Consider the following 18,088-nt stretch of genomic DNA (forward strand, 5'->3'; position numbering starts at 1 on the left):
GAGGTCAAACCCCAAGGTGGACCATCACATGGAAGGCCGAAACGGTTGAAACTCCTTTTAGTCGCCTCTTACGACAGGCAGGAATACTTCGGGCCTATTCTTACCCCGGACCCGCAGGGGAGATAGGCATCTTATCCGCATGGCTGTAACGGATCGTGCAGCCACGTCTCGATCCCGGAGTCAACAGATGGGGACGTTTGCAAGACAACAACAGTCTGCACGAACACTTCGACGACCTTTGCAGCAGCATGGACTATCAGCTCGGAGACCATGGCTGCGGTTACCCTTGACGCTACATCACAGACAGGAGCGCCTGCGACGGTGGGTGCACGAATGGCAAAACGTCATTTTTTCGGATGAATCCAGGTTCTGTTTACAGCATCATGATGGTCGCATCCGTGTTTGGCGTCATCGCGGTGAACGCACATTGGAAGCGTGTATTCGTCATCGCCATACTGGCGTATCACCCGGCGTGATGGTATGGGGTGCCATTGGTTACACGTCTCGGTCACCTCTTGTTCACATTCACGGCACTTTGAACAGTGGACGTTACATTTCAGCTGTGTTACGACCCGTGGCTCTACCCTTCATTCGATTCTTGCGAAACCCCACATTTCAGCAGGATAATGCACGACCACATGTTGCAGGTCCTGTCGGGCCTTTCTGGATACAGAAAATGTTCGACTGCTGCCCTGGCCAGCACATTCTCCAGATCTCTCATTAATTGAAAACGTCTGGTCAATGGTGGCCGAGCAACTGGCTCGTCGCAAATACGCCAGTCACTACTCTTGACGGACTGTGGTATCGTGTTGAAGCTGCATGGGCAGCTGTACCTCTGCACGCCATCGAAGCTCTGTTTGACTCAATGCACAGGCGTATCAAGGCCGTTATTACGACCAGAGGTGATTGTTGTGGGTACTGATTTCTCAGGATCTATGCACCCAAATTGCGGGAAAATGTAATCACATGTCAGTTGTAGTATAATATATTTGTCCAATGAATACCCGTTTATCATCGGCATTTCTTCTTGGTGCAGCAAGTTTAATGGCCAGTAATGCAGAACTAATGAAAGCTGCAGAATTTTATCTTTAGCTAGCATTGGGAGCAGGAAGAAAATAGCCGCCGTGGGGTAACCACGTGCGTGCGTTTACGCACGCAGTCGAAGTATCCAACGCAAATGTATGTGTGTACGCAGACAGTGCGCAGCATTGGCGACGGCCAGAGAGTGTGTGAGTGTGCTAGGAGGCGAGGCGAGGCCGCGTACCGCCGATGAGCAGGTAGCAGAGGCCGTTGAGCAGCAGGCCCGCGGCGCCCATGGCGAGCACCAGCAGCGGGTGGTGCATCTCGTCCTGGTGGCCGATGTGCACCAGCGTCTGCACCGCCTCCACCACCAGCGAGAAGCAGAAGGAGGCGAGCAGCACGCACACCACCAGCTGCGCCAGCACGTCGATGCGCGCCCAGCCGAACGTGTTCTTCAGCCGGCGCTGGCCGCGGGCGCTCGCTCGCTGCAGCCGCCGCTGCTCCTCCACCTGTGTACACTGCAGGCCGTTAACACTGTAGCACCTGGCGGGGCAGCGGGTGTTGCTTATCGGTACTGACAGTGCTATACCGCCAGTTGTCATACGTGTGTTTCAGGACAACGTTATCCCACCGTCAAATGCTATAAAACAAGTGAACAAACAATAAATGGCAGAACTGAACATAAGCGTTCTGCAGTATAAAATACATTAAAGCTTCTTTGCCGCGGGGCTCCGTCAGAAGCAAACACACAGCAACAAACACGCGTTGTCAAACGCAAAACTCTCCTTGGAACGTCTCATGTTTGCTATAGGTACGTGTTACGCCTACGCAGGTGGCAACCAACATTACACCCGAGTGAATCATTCACCCAACTCACAGGGGCCAGACTCACTGTGGGCAGACGCAATACGGCCACGGCAACGACCCGCCCGGCCACCAGACGGCATTACAGGCGCTGATAGAGGGAGCCAGCCCCACTGACAAGAGTCGTGGCACTCCTCGTAATGTCCCAGACCACCTCTTCCAGCTCGACGTGGCTTGTCTGCAGAGACAGGTCGAGGATATAGAATCAGTGCGTAGTGGGAATGTCCGGGTTACTGATAAGTCGCATATATGTTCAGTATTTAATAATCACTTTCTGAATATAGCAGGTGAACTAAATAGAAACCTAGTCCCAACAGGGAATCATATAGCGCTCGTAGAAAAAGTGTTCCGAGACTGTTACCTGAAATGCTCCTCCATGATACTGACAAGAGGGAGATTGAGTTAATAATTAAATCACTAAAGACCAAGAACTCTAGCAGAATACTGCAGTATTGTTCTATGTATGTTAGCCCAGTACTTAGTCATATCTGTACTTTTTCCTTTAGGAGTGGTCGGTTTCCTGACCGATTGAAGTACTCGGTAGTGAAGCCACTTCATAAAAAGGGAGACAGGGATAATGTTGACAATTATATGCCTATTTCTATGCCATCGGTGTTTGCTAAAGTTATCGAGAGGGTTACTGGAGCATTTAAATTCACATAATTTGCTGTCAAATGTACAGTTTGGTTTTATAAATGGTTTAACAACTGAAAGTGCTATATTCTCTTTGCTCTGTGAGGTTTTGGATGGATTAAATAAAACGTTGCGAACGCTAGGTGTTTCCTTTGATTTAACGAAGGCTTTTGACTGTGTTGACCACAAAATATTACTGCAGAAGTTGGACCATTATGGGGTAAGGGGAGTAGCTTACAATTGGCTCGCCTCTTACTTTAAGAACAGAAAGCAGAAGGTAATTCTCCGCAATATTGAGAGTGGTAGTGATGTGCAGTCCCAATGGGGCACTGTTAAATGGGGCGTTCCCCAAGGATCGGTGCTGGGGCCACTGCTGTTTCTTATTTATATAAATGGTGTGCCTTCTAGTATTACAGGTGATTCAAAAATATTTCTGTTTGCTGATGACACCAGCTTGGTAGTGTAGGATCTTGTTTGTAATATTGAAACAGTATCAAATAATGTAGTTCATGAAATAAGTTCGTGGCTTGTGGAAAATAATTTGATGCTAAATCACAGCAAGACTCAGTTTTTACAGTTTCTGACTCACAATTCAACAAGAACCGATATTTTGATCAGACAGAATGGGCATATTATAAGCGAGACGGAACAGTTCAAGTTCCTAGGCGTTCGGATAGATAGTAAACTGTTGTGGAAAGCCCATGTTCAGGATCTTGTTCAGAAACTAAATGCTGCTTTATTTACCATTAGAACAGTATCTGAAATAAGTGACAGTTCAACACGAAAAGTAGTCTACTTCGCATATTTTCATACGCTTATGTCGTATGGTATTATTTTTTGGGGTAATTCTTCTGATTCAAAAAGAGTATTTTTAGCTCAAAAACGGGCAGTTCGAGCTGTGTGTGGTGCAAGTTTGAGAACCTCTTGTCGACCCCTATTCAATAGTCTGGGAATTCTGACATTGCCCTCACAGTATTTTTGTTTTTAATGTAGTTTGTTGTTAGCAATATTAGGTTATTCCCAAGAGTTAGCAGATTTCACTCAGTTAATACTAGGCAGAAATCAAATCTGCATGTGGAATACACTTCCTTCACTCTTGTGCAGAAAGGAGTGCAGTATTCTGCTGCTTCCATTTTCAATAAGCTACCACAAGAACTCAAAAATGTTAGCAATAGCCCAAACGCTTTTAAGTCTAAACTGAAGAGTTTCCTCATGGCTCACTCCTATTCTGTCGAGGAGCTCCTGGAACAGCTGAAAAATTAAGCAAATTCCAGTGTTACATTGTTGATTTTCTTTTTAAACTTACGAATTGTCGCCTGAATATGTTACTTATATTTCATTTTATCTGTTTCTACTATCGTGTTATAATTTCATGTATTGACTCGTTCCATGACCATGGAGACTACTACTTAATTTGGTCCCACGGAACAATAAATAAATAAAATAAAAAACGGGCTCTGCAAGTGGTCAGAAGTCCCCAGCAGGAATATGCTGCCACTATAGCCGTGCATAATTGAAAAGTGTGGCCGGTGCAGGATTTTGTGGACGAACTGACCTCTCCATTACGTCCCATAAATGTTAGACGGGATTTGTGTCGGGCGATCTGGGTGGCCAAACCATTCGCTCGATTTTGCCAGCGTGATCTCCAAACCAACCGCGAACTGTAGCCCAGTGACTTGGCGCATTGTCATCCACAAAAGTCCATCGTTGTTCTGAGGTGTGGAGTTGATCTGTTATTCTACACAACAGATTAATCTGAGATGTACCCTTTACCCTGTGGCTCAGCAAAGACGCAATTTCCACCCCCACACTACTACAGAAGTCAGGCAGACGCTCCAAACGTTCTAAAGAGAAATGCCCGAAAAACTTTCAGCAATAAATATCTTCTGGAGTCGCCCGCTGTAAGGAAATGACACAAAAATTCACAAAATTTCTTACGTAACTAGTGGAGGGGGGGAGGGAGGTTGGGTTGTTTGGGGAAGGAGAAGGAGACCAGAGACATCATCGGTCTCATTGGATTAGGGAAGGATGAGGAAGGAAGTCGGCCATGCTCTTTCAGAGGAACCATCCCGGCATTTGCCTGGAGTGATTTAGGGAAATCACGGAAAACCTAAATCAGGATGGCCGGACGCGGGATTTAACCGTCGTCCTCCTGAATGCGAGTCCAGTGTCTAACCACTGCGCCACCTCGCTCGGTCGAAACTAGTGGGATACTTGGGTACTGGAGTAGTGCTAGTTAGTGTAAGAAAAACATGAAACTAACGAAAGTTATTATTTATTTTGCAAAAATTCTGAGAAATCACAATGACACTGTTAGTTATGAATTGAACAAGTTATATCATGGTTCTTTTCGGAATGTGAAGTTACCTCTCAAGGATAGGATTCGCTAATGAAATTTCTATACAAAGTTTAAGATGGTTGTTGACTTGGCAGAATGGTTGAGAGGCGCGCCCACTCAACTTGAATAATTACTCTTTAGAATGTTGCTAGGAACGGTCAAGGCTGTCGTGTGTGAAATGCAGTGAAGTGTACTGTTGTGGAGGAAATATGGGGCTCGCAATAGCTGTAGCGCACAATACCGTAAGCTGCGATGACTGCTGTCTGCGCCGCTCGCTGCTGACAAATAAGATAACTCTCGTTCTATCTGGATTGACCTTCGCCAATCAAACTCTCCCTATGCCGTGATGAAGTCAAGGATTCCTATTCGCCCCTAGTCTAACTATTGGCGTGGTACACCGGTCACATAACCAGTTCACCGCGATGCCACTCAAAAATTCGATCGCAGGCGTTTAATTATACCTCTGTCCGTTCACACCGCACAATAAGTGTGTCGGCCAACACAGTGAACAACGCTTAATCGCAAGGACTCAATATAGAGTAGCACTTCGATTCGCTCTCGACAGGGTGCTTTCCCAGTGAAGTACTGAGGAGAGACTTGTTCCTCGCTCCTAGAGCGACAACGGAACGGCGCCTCTCCACGCCAGACGTGAAGGGGTATATCTTTCGGTCTCTTCCATTATTCCTTCAGGTCAAGGCGTCAGAAATATCGTCTGCCAATCAGCATTGCTCTTCTAAAACGGGAGAATGACGTTTCATTTAAGGTGGCCAATCCGGAAACCTGTAGCATTGGCGTTTGGTGTTTGCTGTCTCCCTGTGAAAATCTCTGAAACTGCATGCTATGTGTAAAGAACGAGTAGGCTGGCTGCTCCCACACAATGTAGCGGAATTTGCTTTTAAGCTAAACATGGGGTTGTTCCCCCCTTTCACTCGGGCCCATGCTGTCTGCTACGCAGGCGGTCACCGGCCGACATAGGCTGGGTCGTCCTCTGAAGGGACCGGCGTCCCGTTGTGCGGTTTCTCTCCCAAACTAAAAGCTTCTGTGACCGTCGGGTCTGGAATGTATGTGTGTATGCCAGCCTTGAGTATTTCAACCACGTTGCGCTTACTTGTTATTTGCATATCGTTTACATGAATTCATACAACATTGACTTTATCTTATAGAGTTTGGGTTCGAATGAAGCGTCTTGATGTGCGGAATAGGATTGTGAGGGCGGAATATGTAAGCAATGAAGGTCAGGAGACAACGACGTCTTACATTGTTTGGGAATATAAAGTCCATAAATGGCTTCAAATTGTCTCCAAGTACGCGAACATAACCATTTCCGATCAATGATCGGTTTAGTTGGACCAGAGGACCGAGTCCATTCCATATAAAAAACAGCCAAAATCATTGCAGAGGCTACAGCAGCTGACACTGTGTCTTGCCGACAACTTGGGTCCACGGTTTCGTGAGTTCTGCGTAATACTCGAACCCTACCATCAGCTCATACCAATTGAAATCTGTAATCACCTGACTAGGCCACAGTTTACCAGTCGTCTAGGGTCCAACCGATTTGGTCACGAGCCCAGGAGACACACTGCAGGCGTGCTGTTAGCAAAGGCTCTCGAGTGGGTCGTTTGCTGCCACAGCCCACAACGCCAAATTTCGCCGCAGTATCCTAACGGATACGTTCGTCACACGTCTAACACTGATTTCTGCTGTTAATTCAAGCAGTGTTGCTTGTGTGTGAGCACTGACAACTCTACGCAAACGCCACTGCTCCAGTCGTTAATCGGAGGCCGTCGGACACCGAGTTGTCGCTGGTGAGAGGTAAGGCCTGAAATGTGGTACTCTCGGCGCACTTTTGACTGTCCATTTCGGAATATTCAGTTCTCTATTTCCGAAATGAAATGTGCCATGCGTCTATCTACAACTGCCATTCCATGTCCAAACTCTATTAATCCCCGTCGTGCGGCCATAATCACGTCGGAAAGCTTTTCACAGGAATCACCCGAGTACAAATGACAGCTTCGCCAAAGCACTGCCCCTTTATGCCCCGCGTACACCACACTGCCGCCTTGTGTTTACGTGCATATCGCTCTCCCATGCCTTCTGTCACCTCACTGTATTACTCTCCGCAGCCCTCGTGATGAAAACAGTGCCTACAGCAGTCTGGCGATCGGAGTGGGCTTCCAGGGCCAGACGCCGAATCCAGTCGCATTCCATCGGTCAGGAGCCGCCGCAACTACGTGTAAGCCTCTCTTGTCATTGTTGCTTCCCCAGACTTGACTGTTCTTCATCACGCTGGAACCCTGAAACTGAACTGTCCTGCGACTAACTCGTTTTGTGTTTAAGTTTGGACTGTCCCATCAGGACTTCAACTCTGGCTATCGTAGTGCATTGTGTATTTACTAATTAGTCATAGCTTCTAGCAGTATTTGTTTTCTTCTTAAAGGTATTCAGACCATCTACATGTGTGGTGTGCTTACTGTAAGATCTTCAGTACACACACTATCAGATTATTTGACTTGTCGCTCTAACGAAGTAGGCGAGTGTCAGCAATATGTCTCGTGGTCTTATCGTGGCGTGTTCCTTCTGCCGTTAGGTCAGACGATAGAAATGCCACTTGCACGCTTAGAGTAGCAGATTGACGGTGACCAACTTTAAACAGAACTTGATTAATTTTCACACACATTTATTAAATTAATAACAAGCATAAAATTACTTAACTTGGTTCTGGATGCTATTTACAATTGACAATCTGAAGTTCCTTTGGTATTGGTACGTTAATCTTATCTCACATATATCTCTGATACTTGACATAAGTGTCTATACATTTATCTTCATAGTTATGTACAGGGATATAGTAATCTTATTAGGCGCAGACTGAAACTTGACTATAGACTGGTACAGACTGATGCAGACTGGTGATCTGAGGTCTGTACACTCATTATAATACCTCACGCGTTCATGTTTCACTGAATGAGTGTGATCAACGAGAAGAAAAGGTTATACGTTATCAGCAATCTCATTGGCTATGTTACATATTAATATGCGGATCAGCGGAAGCAGAATTTGGTCCGTCTCTATGGCAGCGCCATCTCTTAGTGCGGAGACGGACGAGTGCTGCGCCTGCGCTGTTGTGCTTAGCGGGGCGCGCTCTAGTGGGAATGTTGTGTACGTGCTGACTACACAGAACTATGTACACAACAATGTTTATTGGTTCTTCCACAAGGAGTAACTTTTTCGTTCAGTCTTTGGCCTCTATAAATATTATTGTTCTTTCACTACTCGAGAGGAGACTTTCTTTTCAATACTGTTTCTTCCTTATTCAGGAGGTAATTGTCTTTGTCAAGTGATTAATGCTCACATTGTACTAAAACAAACATCGAAGATGATACATTCCCTCTTGTTACATGAACTTTGTTCTGCAGAACGTACGAGAACATGTTCTCATGTTATATTCTCGAATTACAGTTGGAAATAAAAACAGCGGCTCTAACCTACCCAAAGATAGTACTTTCCGGAAATACATATCTCACAACTCCGAACGATGATGCAGCCAGTCATAAAATCGATGAACATAATATGTCAAATGCTAAAAAGTTCTAAAAAAAAACAATTCTACACCTACGTTGCAATGTGTACAGCAACGTAGAATGCCTAACAGAAAACGCAAAACATAACGCCACAATTCGAATAAGTTGGTAGCTGCTTCCCACTGAGGGAACCAATGAAGTGGCCCTGCAATGTCCCTTTGATACTTCTGTCTTCTCATTTAACACGCTGGCGCATTCCTTCATTTTACAACTGTGCCTTTAAGCACAACACACCAACACGAGATCTTCTTAGAAGAGTTTTATGTTTGACAATCCACGGTTGCTGCTGTCTTTTACTTTGGACGGTGGCTAACAGCACTGACGCTGTAAGGTACGTTAAACTGCTGAACGATGTATGGCTGTCAGTAGGCGTAATATGGCGATTTATTGATTGGTTTCCTTGTTTTGTAGCATTTGTCGATGGGATAATGTAGTCCAGGAACATTTTGTGCTAAAAATATCTCACATTTGACAGTTCCACTCTTTAGAATGACAAGTTCCAGCTGACATAATCGAAGAAAATGAGTTCCTATCGTGACAAGGATCTATCTGACTACTGCTACATTGGGAACATACTCGTATTGCAATCTGTGGATAAATAGTCGAGTTGCAAGAATGCAGAAGTTCCAAGTGATGTCACTGTTTGATTCGTTGGGATGACAACTTAATTTTGTTATTGTATTATTTTTCTTGTAAGTAATGATAAATAAAGTCGAATATTAGTGTAATTATTAGTTTTCATTAATCAGATCTTATCATTCTAACAAACATTAGAATTTGAATGGAAAATGTCTACCATTTAAGTCTTTAATTTTTTCAAGTAAAAAAAAAACGTAAAGCTAATTTGCTGTTATAAATTAACTAGAGAAACAAGCGGATAGGTAATGACACATGAAAATGCACTAGATGCTTGACTAGCACGATCAGGTATCAGTTCCTTGCAGTTTTCAGAGGTTGTTTGCTGCAACACTTTCAAAAAGAATGCGCTATGGGGAAGATTAATGCAGTTACGGTGCACTTTAATCGTAATGTTTTTTTGTAAATGTTCTTTACAGTTCATTGTGACAAGTATCGAGCAGTACCATATCAAAAAGTCACTGTTGGTTGAGAGAGAAACGAATAATGAGTTGATGAAAATTTGACATCAGTTTATGAGACATGAATGGAAAGTTGATTGACACATTGTCATCCCAAAGGGTTGACTTGTTGGCGTTAACATTCACAGTACCGATTCATGAGACAGTTGTACAATGGCTTCGAAACAGGTAAAATGGTACTTAATTTACGTGTATGGTGTAGAAGGAGAAATAAATGATTTAATTTGTATGAGTTTGGGGATGTAGATGGTGCGAAACGTAGGACGCAGAGCTACCAGAGGCTGCAGCTGCAGTGGCACTAACACAACTGGGTCAAATCTGTCCCAGCGTTCGACAGTCATGGTGGCTGGCGAGTAGTAGCGAACGAGTCTCTCGGCAACCCATAACCAGATATCAGTGGTTGAAACATTTGGAGAACTTGCAGCGCAGGGTAACAGTGGAGGAAAACCCTCTGTATTAGGGTAGCTCAAGAATGCACAGGCAACATGCCCATTGTGTTACGATGCCAAAAGACAAGGTGATGGAGACATCAAAGACACAGCACAACCACCATCCTTAATACATCAGAAATGTAAAGGCCGCTGTCCAAATTACCAGCCAACGTAACTAGAAGGGATCATCTTGTGTACTCACAAGGGAACATCCCCATCGCACCCCCCTCAGATTTAGTTATAAGTTGGCACAGTGGATAGGCCTTGAAAAACTGAACACAGATCAATCGAGAAAACAGGAAGAAGTTCTGTGGAACTATGAAAAAATAAACAAAATATACAAACTGAGTAGTTCATGCTTAAGATAGGCAATATTAAGGAGAGTGTGAGCTCAGGAGCGCTGTGGTCCCGTGGTTAGCGTGAGCATCTGCGGAATGAGATGTCTTGGGTTCAAATCTTCCCTCGACTGAAAATTTCACTTTCTTTATTTTCGCAAAGTTATGATCTGTCCGTTCGTTCATTGACGTCTCTGTTCACTGTAATAAGTTTAGTGTCTGTATTTTGCGACCGCACCGCAAAACCGTGCGATTAGTTGACGAAAGGACGTGCCTCTCCAATGGGAACAGAAAACATTTGATCGCAAGGTCATAGGTCAACCGATTCCTCCACAGGAAAACACGTCTGATATATTCTATACGACACTGGTGACAGCATGTGCGTCACATGACAGGAATATGTTGTCGACCCACCTAACTTGTACACTTGGCGAATGGGTAAAATGATTCTTCTACCTTGCCCGATTTAGGTTTTCTTGTGGACGTGATAATCACTCCCAAAAAAGTGATGAAAACATAAGAGTTTGTCACATAAACTGAAAACAAAAAGTTTTTTTCACTTGAGGGAAGACTTGAACCAAGGATCTTTCATTCCGCAGCTCGTTACGCTAACCACGGGACCACGGCGCTCCTGAGCTCGCACTGTCCTTGATATTGCCTATCTTGCACATGGACTACTCAGTTTGTATATTTTGCTTATTTTTTCATAGTTCCACACAACTTCTTCCTGTTTTCTCGATCGATCAGTGTTCAGTTTTTCAAGGCCTATCCACTGTGCCAACTTATAACTAAATCTGAGGGGGGTGCGATGGGGAGGTTCCCTTGGCAGTAGCACCTCATATCGTGACGCCAGGTGCTGTGCCCGTATCACGATGAGGAACACAGTCCCGGACTCTCTACACATGGACACATCCGTACACAGAAGTGGGGTTCAGCTGATAAGACGACTTGCGCCACTCCTACGTCCTGCTGTCGCTGGGCGCACCACCCTCTCCTTCTGCAGCAGCAAGGGAAGTCGCAACAGTGGTCACGATGGCATTCTAGATTTTGTCACACTTTTCGTGTAGACACTTGTCTCGCTGCGAAGAAGCCTTTTTCCTGACTAGAGGCACATTACGTGATAGCGGTGGCAGTATGACCTTGCACAGCTATCTGAAAAATTGTCTTTCCTGTCAGGCTCTAGTCATGTTTGGCTGTTGATATCATGCAAAACCTTAAGTATTGCCTTCCAGAGCCCAGCAACTCCATATTTGCGTGACAGTCATGGAACCCAAATCAACGCAAGCACCAATATTGCGGAGCGATCACATATAGTCTCACGCCAACTGTGTCACCCCGCACCACTGAATACTAGCAGGAGCCATGTTACCAAACCACTGTCCCATTGGTGGGCTGGAGTTAATACTGCAACACACACAGCTGCTTTTGGGGTGGTGCTGTACCTGGGAAGCATGGGCTGATGACGAGTGATGTCATGTCTTCTGAGTAATGAATCTTGGTTCTGCACTATCTCAGTTGATCATCTGCAACCATAGTGCCATGGCACCATAAAGATCAGGCGCCGATGGCACCATGCACAACTTATTTATCGTGCGGCGTGTATTGAGCTCAACCCCTAGAGTGTAGACGAGTAAGAGCTTTGTAGCCCGGGAACTGTGCAGCCAGACCAGCAGAGGATGTCACCAGACAGTGTACACAGCGACGATAGAGGTCGTTGGCAAATTGCACCTCTTCCTGCATCCGCCACATCCCATGTTTAAAATAGGCTCACAAGTATCCGTCCACAAGGTAGATATTTAGGCTGGTGCACGAGCTCTGGGGAGCAGTTCCGTCGCAGCAAGCAATTTGAAGATCGCCACTGTGCTGTGCCAAGAACAGGACCATCGACTTGTGGACAGAATACTGCCGCCTCAGCTGGGACTAAGTACTCATTGAGACTCGGTATAATTTTATTGTTGTGACTCTAGCTTACCATGTGTCTGCAACCTGCACTCTTGTGTCCATTAGGTATATTCCCATACAGGGCACACATTTTAATTTAAAGTCCATTGTCCAGTTGATGGTTGTCCATATTCGCAACTGTAATTACGTTTCATGTGTTTGATAAACGCTGTAGTCGCCACAGTACTTTTGAACAACACAGGGACTGCAATATCATATTATATATTACTGTTGGCTAGCAATACTTCAGCCAAGTACACCATAAGAGTAGTCAAGTGTATTTTTCTTGACAGAATCTTGGATTTGTACTTCGGTTTTCGGCCGGAAGTGGGAAACTTAGTTTTAAGTTAACGTAAAATTATTAGGACTTGAAGACTCTACTCATTAAAAAGTGTGCGATTACAGAAACTTAATTCACTGTTTTTAGCGTAAAGCTCTTAAGACTAAGATTGCGCTTACTGAAGGGTGTGTAACTTTGAAGTATCATTTAACTTCTTTATTAACTTCGTGATCCTAGAACTATAAGTGGGTCCTGTTTTTGCGAACCATCATTTATTTTGTTTCACTTACTGAAGTACTAGCATCCATTTCGTTTCACTTATTGAAATACCATCCTTTTGTTTCATTGTGGAGGATATTTTTCTGGAGATTCTGTTCAATAAACTTTTTTTATTTCCTATACCTGGGATGTTTACTTGGGAACGTCAGTTACGAACGCATCAAATAGTGGCGTTAGGGTGAGAAGACTCATTCTGCCAGCCAGCGTTAAAGATAGAAATACCGTGCTATTACTAGAGACACGACTGATCACGGCCTGTCTTGTTGCGGCACTCTGATAGCACAACAATACTTTACTGGTCCTTATGTGTAAGTTCTCACTAGACAGATCCTGGCATCATCTATCAGCAGTACGAGGGTTGTCCACAGAAGCCACGTGTCTCAACTACTCTCACCACGCTGAGGAATTCCCTTGGGCAGCAAAATCCACCGCTCTCTGCGCAACACAGCTCTTGTGGCACCTGCTTTGATGTCGACTCCTTCCCAGCGTCAGTATCTGCGATATCGAGTGCCAGTTACAACAGTGTATCCACAACTTACCTCACAAGATGACGTAACATCTTCACGACACTCTTCCCTACCGAATCAGAACATGCATCCACGCACCAAGAACATGTAACGCGCTACTCACAAGGGACCAGCAGTGTCCTGGTACTTCCAATTTTTTCACGCAACTTGGTTTTATATTCACTGAAATGAAAGCACATAACCTCTCAATGCGTGGAATTTCATTTCTTTTGACCTCCTAGATCCTTAACTTTTTTGGTTAGTAAGTGTACATTGCAAGCAGTTAAAGCGCAAAACAGTGAATTAGTTTGTGCAAGTGCTACCACGACACAAGCTCAGAACACTTCCAGTGCTATTAAAGCCTCAAGAAAGCTACAGGAAGTGACAGAAATCACCAACGCCATTCCATGATTTAAATGGAGGACATACTGGATTCTTGAGGTTAACTAATTATTTGGGTGTTGAATGTGTCAGTTGTATGATACATCATAACCAAATGGAATGAGTGGGTTGTACTGGCTATTAAATTAATTCGCAATTAAATTTGGTTGAATGATGACCATTCCAAATACTAGTGAACGATAGTTGGTTTTATTACATAACTGAGTCTGTACGCTATTGAACTACACGTCAGTGAATAAAAATTATTCTCTGGGACGGAGAGACCGACACAAAAGGAACTCTTCAGATAGTTTTCAAATTATTTAGCTTCGATATATATCAGCCTTTGGTTTTAATGTTAAGCTTCGATATCTATCAGTCTTCTTTGTTTTGAACTGTAATGGATTATTTGCAGCTGATTTCACATACTATGATAGTGTGTTTCTCTTGTATCGTCGTCGTCATCAATTCAATCTCTTGGTGATGTGACCTCTCAGTCGGTGTTTAAAACAGAATCCCACCAGGTTCATCTATTTCTTTAGCAATTAAATCCAGCTGCATTTCTTAAATCTCTAGCCCATCTGGTTGGTGGCCTTCCCCCGACTTTAGGTAAGATTTCTTTTGAGCCTCTGTCTTCCTTTCTTCGAGCGACATGAGCATTCCACTGCCATTTCAAGGTATTTACTCTTTCCATTACGTCACTAACCTACTACGAGCTTACTAACAACGAACTCTATGTGCTTGCGTCTCAGATGTAAGGTATTACTGGTAGTATAATTGGTCAAAAACTGTTTTTACAGACAGGCTACAACTTACATTTGAAAACTTGAGGGTATCTTCGGTAAGATTGTCAGCTCAGTTTAATTCGTCGAAATACTCCTGGCTTTAAGTCTCCTTGAGTTGACCCAGGTAGACGTGTCCTGTGACATTTTGCAATTGTGTACTTCCCGTACGTGTATTTCCCTCATGTGTCCAATCATTCATTCATTCTGACCTTAATCTTGTCATACTTCTTTTGTAATCATACCATGTAATTTACATCTACTTCCTCCCCCGCCTCGTCTAAGTTGGGGAAGCGTTGACAGTGCCCATGTTGGTGCTTTTCTGTCTATCAGTGCCAGAAAACGAAGAGCAAATTCAGCACACTGCTGTGTATGATGAGCTTTCAGCTGCTGTACTGTCTGGATCTTGTAGACCATGGAGTGGAAAATTCTCGTGACACTGCACGGACACTAGCGCTGCATGGGCAGTCACAGCAGCGGCAACCTCATCAGTAACTTCCACTGGGGTAGGGCGCCTTCCTCTTCCAGGTGCCACATCAAGGCCGTCTTTTTGAATTTCATTATCATCTTCTTTAAACCATTTAATGACATCCAGCCTCTTCTCAGACCTTTCAGTCGACTATACTATGTCAATGCAACAGTGTAATTGCCGATGCTCACACACAACAGTTTCACTGTCAGTGGACGGCCTCTCTTCTCCATAGCTATACCATTGACTCACATTATAGCTTGTCAGATGACAGTATGAATGTCATGCCGTCGTACACTGTACAGCGCCAGAATTGCACGTGGTGGCCACAGCTGGAACTAATTTGCTTTCCCAGAGTAAATTGGATCCACAATAACGCATTAATGTATCCACCAAGTTTGCTGTTATATGATGGTTATTACAGCCGACACTGGAGCTCTGTGAGTAGTTGCTCGTTAATTATAATCAACTAATATTTAAATGTTACCTACTTTTCTGGAAGTATTTATCTGGAGGGTAGCCTTGTATGGAAGTGAAATGAGGACAATAAACAGTACAGACACGAAAAGGGTAGAGGCCTTTGGAAAGCGGTGCTCCAAGCACAATGGTGGAGATTGATCGGGCAGATCGAATAACAAAGGGAAAGTACCAAATCGAAATTTATGGCACACTTTGGTCAGATGCGTCCCAACGCATCATGGTTGGGGGAAGGGGGGGGGGGTAAAAAATTTAGAGGGAGACCCAAACAAAACTGCAGTACGTAGATTCTACTGGACGTAGGTTGCAATAGTTATGCAGAAAATGGTTCAAATGGCTCTGAGCACTATGGGACTCAACTGCTGAGGTCATTAGTCCCCTAGAACTTAGAACTAGTTAAACCTAACTAACCTAACTAACCTAAGGACATCACAAACATCCATGCCCGAGGCAGGATTCGAACCTGCGACCGTAGCGGTCTTGCGGTTCCAGACTGCAGCGCCTTTAACCGCACGGCCACTTCGGCCGGCAGTTATGCAGAGATGAAGCAGCCTAGCACAAGATAGAGTAGTATAGTGAACTGCTCGAAAGCAGTCTTCAGGCTAAAGACGGCAACAACATCGAAAAAGTAACAACAAATGTTGTTGTTGTAGTCTTCAGTCCTGAGACTGGTTTGATGCAACTCTCCATGCTACTCTATCCTATGCAAACTTCATATCCCAGTACCTACTGCAACCTACAGCGTCCTGAATCTCTTTAGTGTGTTCATCTCTTGGTCTCCCTCTACGATTTTTATCCTCCACGCTGCCCTCCAATACTAAATTCGTGATCCCTCGATGTCTCAGAACATGTCCTACCAACCGATCCCTTCTTCTAGTCAAGTTGTGCCACATGCTCCTCTTCTCCCCAAATCTATTCAATACCTCCTCATTAGTTATGTGATCTACCCATCTAAACTTCAGTATTCTTCTGTAGCACCAAATTTCGAAAGCTTCTATTCTCTTCTTGTCTAAGCTATTTATAGTCCACGTTTCACTTCCATACATGGCTACACTCCATACAAATACTTTCAGAAACGACTTCCTGACACTTAAACCTACACTCAATGTTAACAAATTTTTCTTCTTCAGAAACGCTTTCCTTACCATTGCCAGTCTACATTTTATATCCTCTCTACTTCGACCATCATCAGTTACTTCACTCCCCAAATAGCAAAACTCCTTTACTACTTTAAGTGTCTCATTTCCTAATCTAATTCCCTCAGCATCACCCGACTTAATTCGACTACATTCCATTATCCTCGTTTTGCTTTTGTTGATGTTCATCTTATATCCTCCTTTCAACACACTGTCCATTCCGTTCAGCTGCTCTTCCAGGTCCTTTGCTGTCTCTGACAGAATTACGTCGTCATCGGCGAACCTCAAAGTTTTTATTTCTTCTCTATGGATTTTAATACCTACTCAGAACATTTCTTTTGTTTCCTCTATTGCTTGCTCAATGTATAGATTGAATATCATCGGGGAGAGGCTACAACTCTGTCTCACTCCCTTCCCAACCACTGCTTCCCTTTCATGCCCCTCGACTCATAACTGCCATCTGGTTTCTGTAAAAATTGCAAATAGCCTTTCGCTCCCTGTATTTTACCCCTGCCACCTTCGGAATTTGAAAGGGAGTATTCCAGTCAACGTTGTCAAAAGCTTTCTCTAAGTCTACAAATGCTAGAAACATAGGTTTGCCCTTCCTTAATCTATTTTCTAAGATAAGTCGTAGGGTCAGTATTGCCTTACATGTTCCAACGTTTCTACGGAATCCAAACTGATCTTCCCCGAGGTCGGCTTCTATCAGTTTTTCCATTCGTCTGTGAAGAATTCGCGTTATTATTTTGCAGCTGTGACTTATTAAACTGATAGTTCGGTAATTTTCACATCTGTCAACACCAGCTTTCTTTGGGATTGGAATTATTATATTCTTCTTGAAGTCTGTGGGTATTTCGCCTGTCTCATACATCTTGCTCACCAGATGGTAGAGTTTTGTCAGGACTGGCTCTCCCAAGGCCATCAGTAGTTCTAATGGAATGTTGTTTACTCACGGGGCCTTGTTTCGACTCAGGTCTTTCAGTGCTCTGTCAAACTCTTCACGCAGTATCATATCTCCCATTTCATCTTCATCTACATCATCTTCCATTTCCATAATATTGTCCTCAAGAACATCGCTCTTGTATAGACCGTCTATATACTCCTTCCACCTTTCTGCTTTCCCTTCTTTGCTTAGAACTAGGTTTCCATCTGAGCTCTTGATATTCATGGAAGTGATTCTCTTTTCTCCAAAGGTCTCTCTAATTTTCCTGTAGGCAGTATCTATCTTACCCCTCGTGAGATAAGCCTCTACATCCTTACATTTGTCCTCTAGCCATCCCTGCTTAGCCATTTTGCACTTCCTGTCGATATCATTTTTGAGACGTTTGTATTCCTTTTTCCCTGCTTCATTTACTGCATTTTTATATTTTCTCCTTTCATCAATTAAATTCAATATTTCTTCTGTTACCCAAGGGTTTCTACTAGCCCTAAGTACAAATAATGTACTTAATGTCACAGCCCCCTTCGCTGCTTCCCATTTGTTAAGTGTGCTGCCTGGTTGCTGAAACAAATGAGTTCAGGATAAGAAAATGTAGTAT

At 44.0% G+C, this 18,088-nt stretch overlaps 1 protein-coding gene across 6 annotated transcripts in view; it reads right to left on the reverse strand.

Moving 5' to 3' along the window:
* The window catches only part of LOC126198920 (zinc transporter 1), a 700,140-nt gene that overhangs the window by 86,163 nt on the left and 595,889 nt on the right, over positions 1–18,088 (reverse strand). For 5 of the 6 annotated variants that reach the window (XM_049935549.1, XM_049935551.1, XM_049935553.1 and 2 more), the window contains one exon: positions 1,265–1,538. In XM_049935549.1, the coding sequence (XP_049791506.1) occupies positions 1,265–1,538 (274 nt within the window). The remainder of the gene's footprint in view (positions 1–1,264; positions 1,539–18,088) is intronic. The other variant, XM_049935550.1, reaches the window with a different exon arrangement.

This window comes from Schistocerca nitens, chromosome 8 (assembly GCF_023898315.1).
Source record: "Schistocerca nitens isolate TAMUIC-IGC-003100 chromosome 8, iqSchNite1.1, whole genome shotgun sequence".
In the NCBI taxonomy this organism is placed as follows: domain Eukaryota; kingdom Metazoa; phylum Arthropoda; class Insecta; order Orthoptera; family Acrididae; genus Schistocerca; species Schistocerca nitens.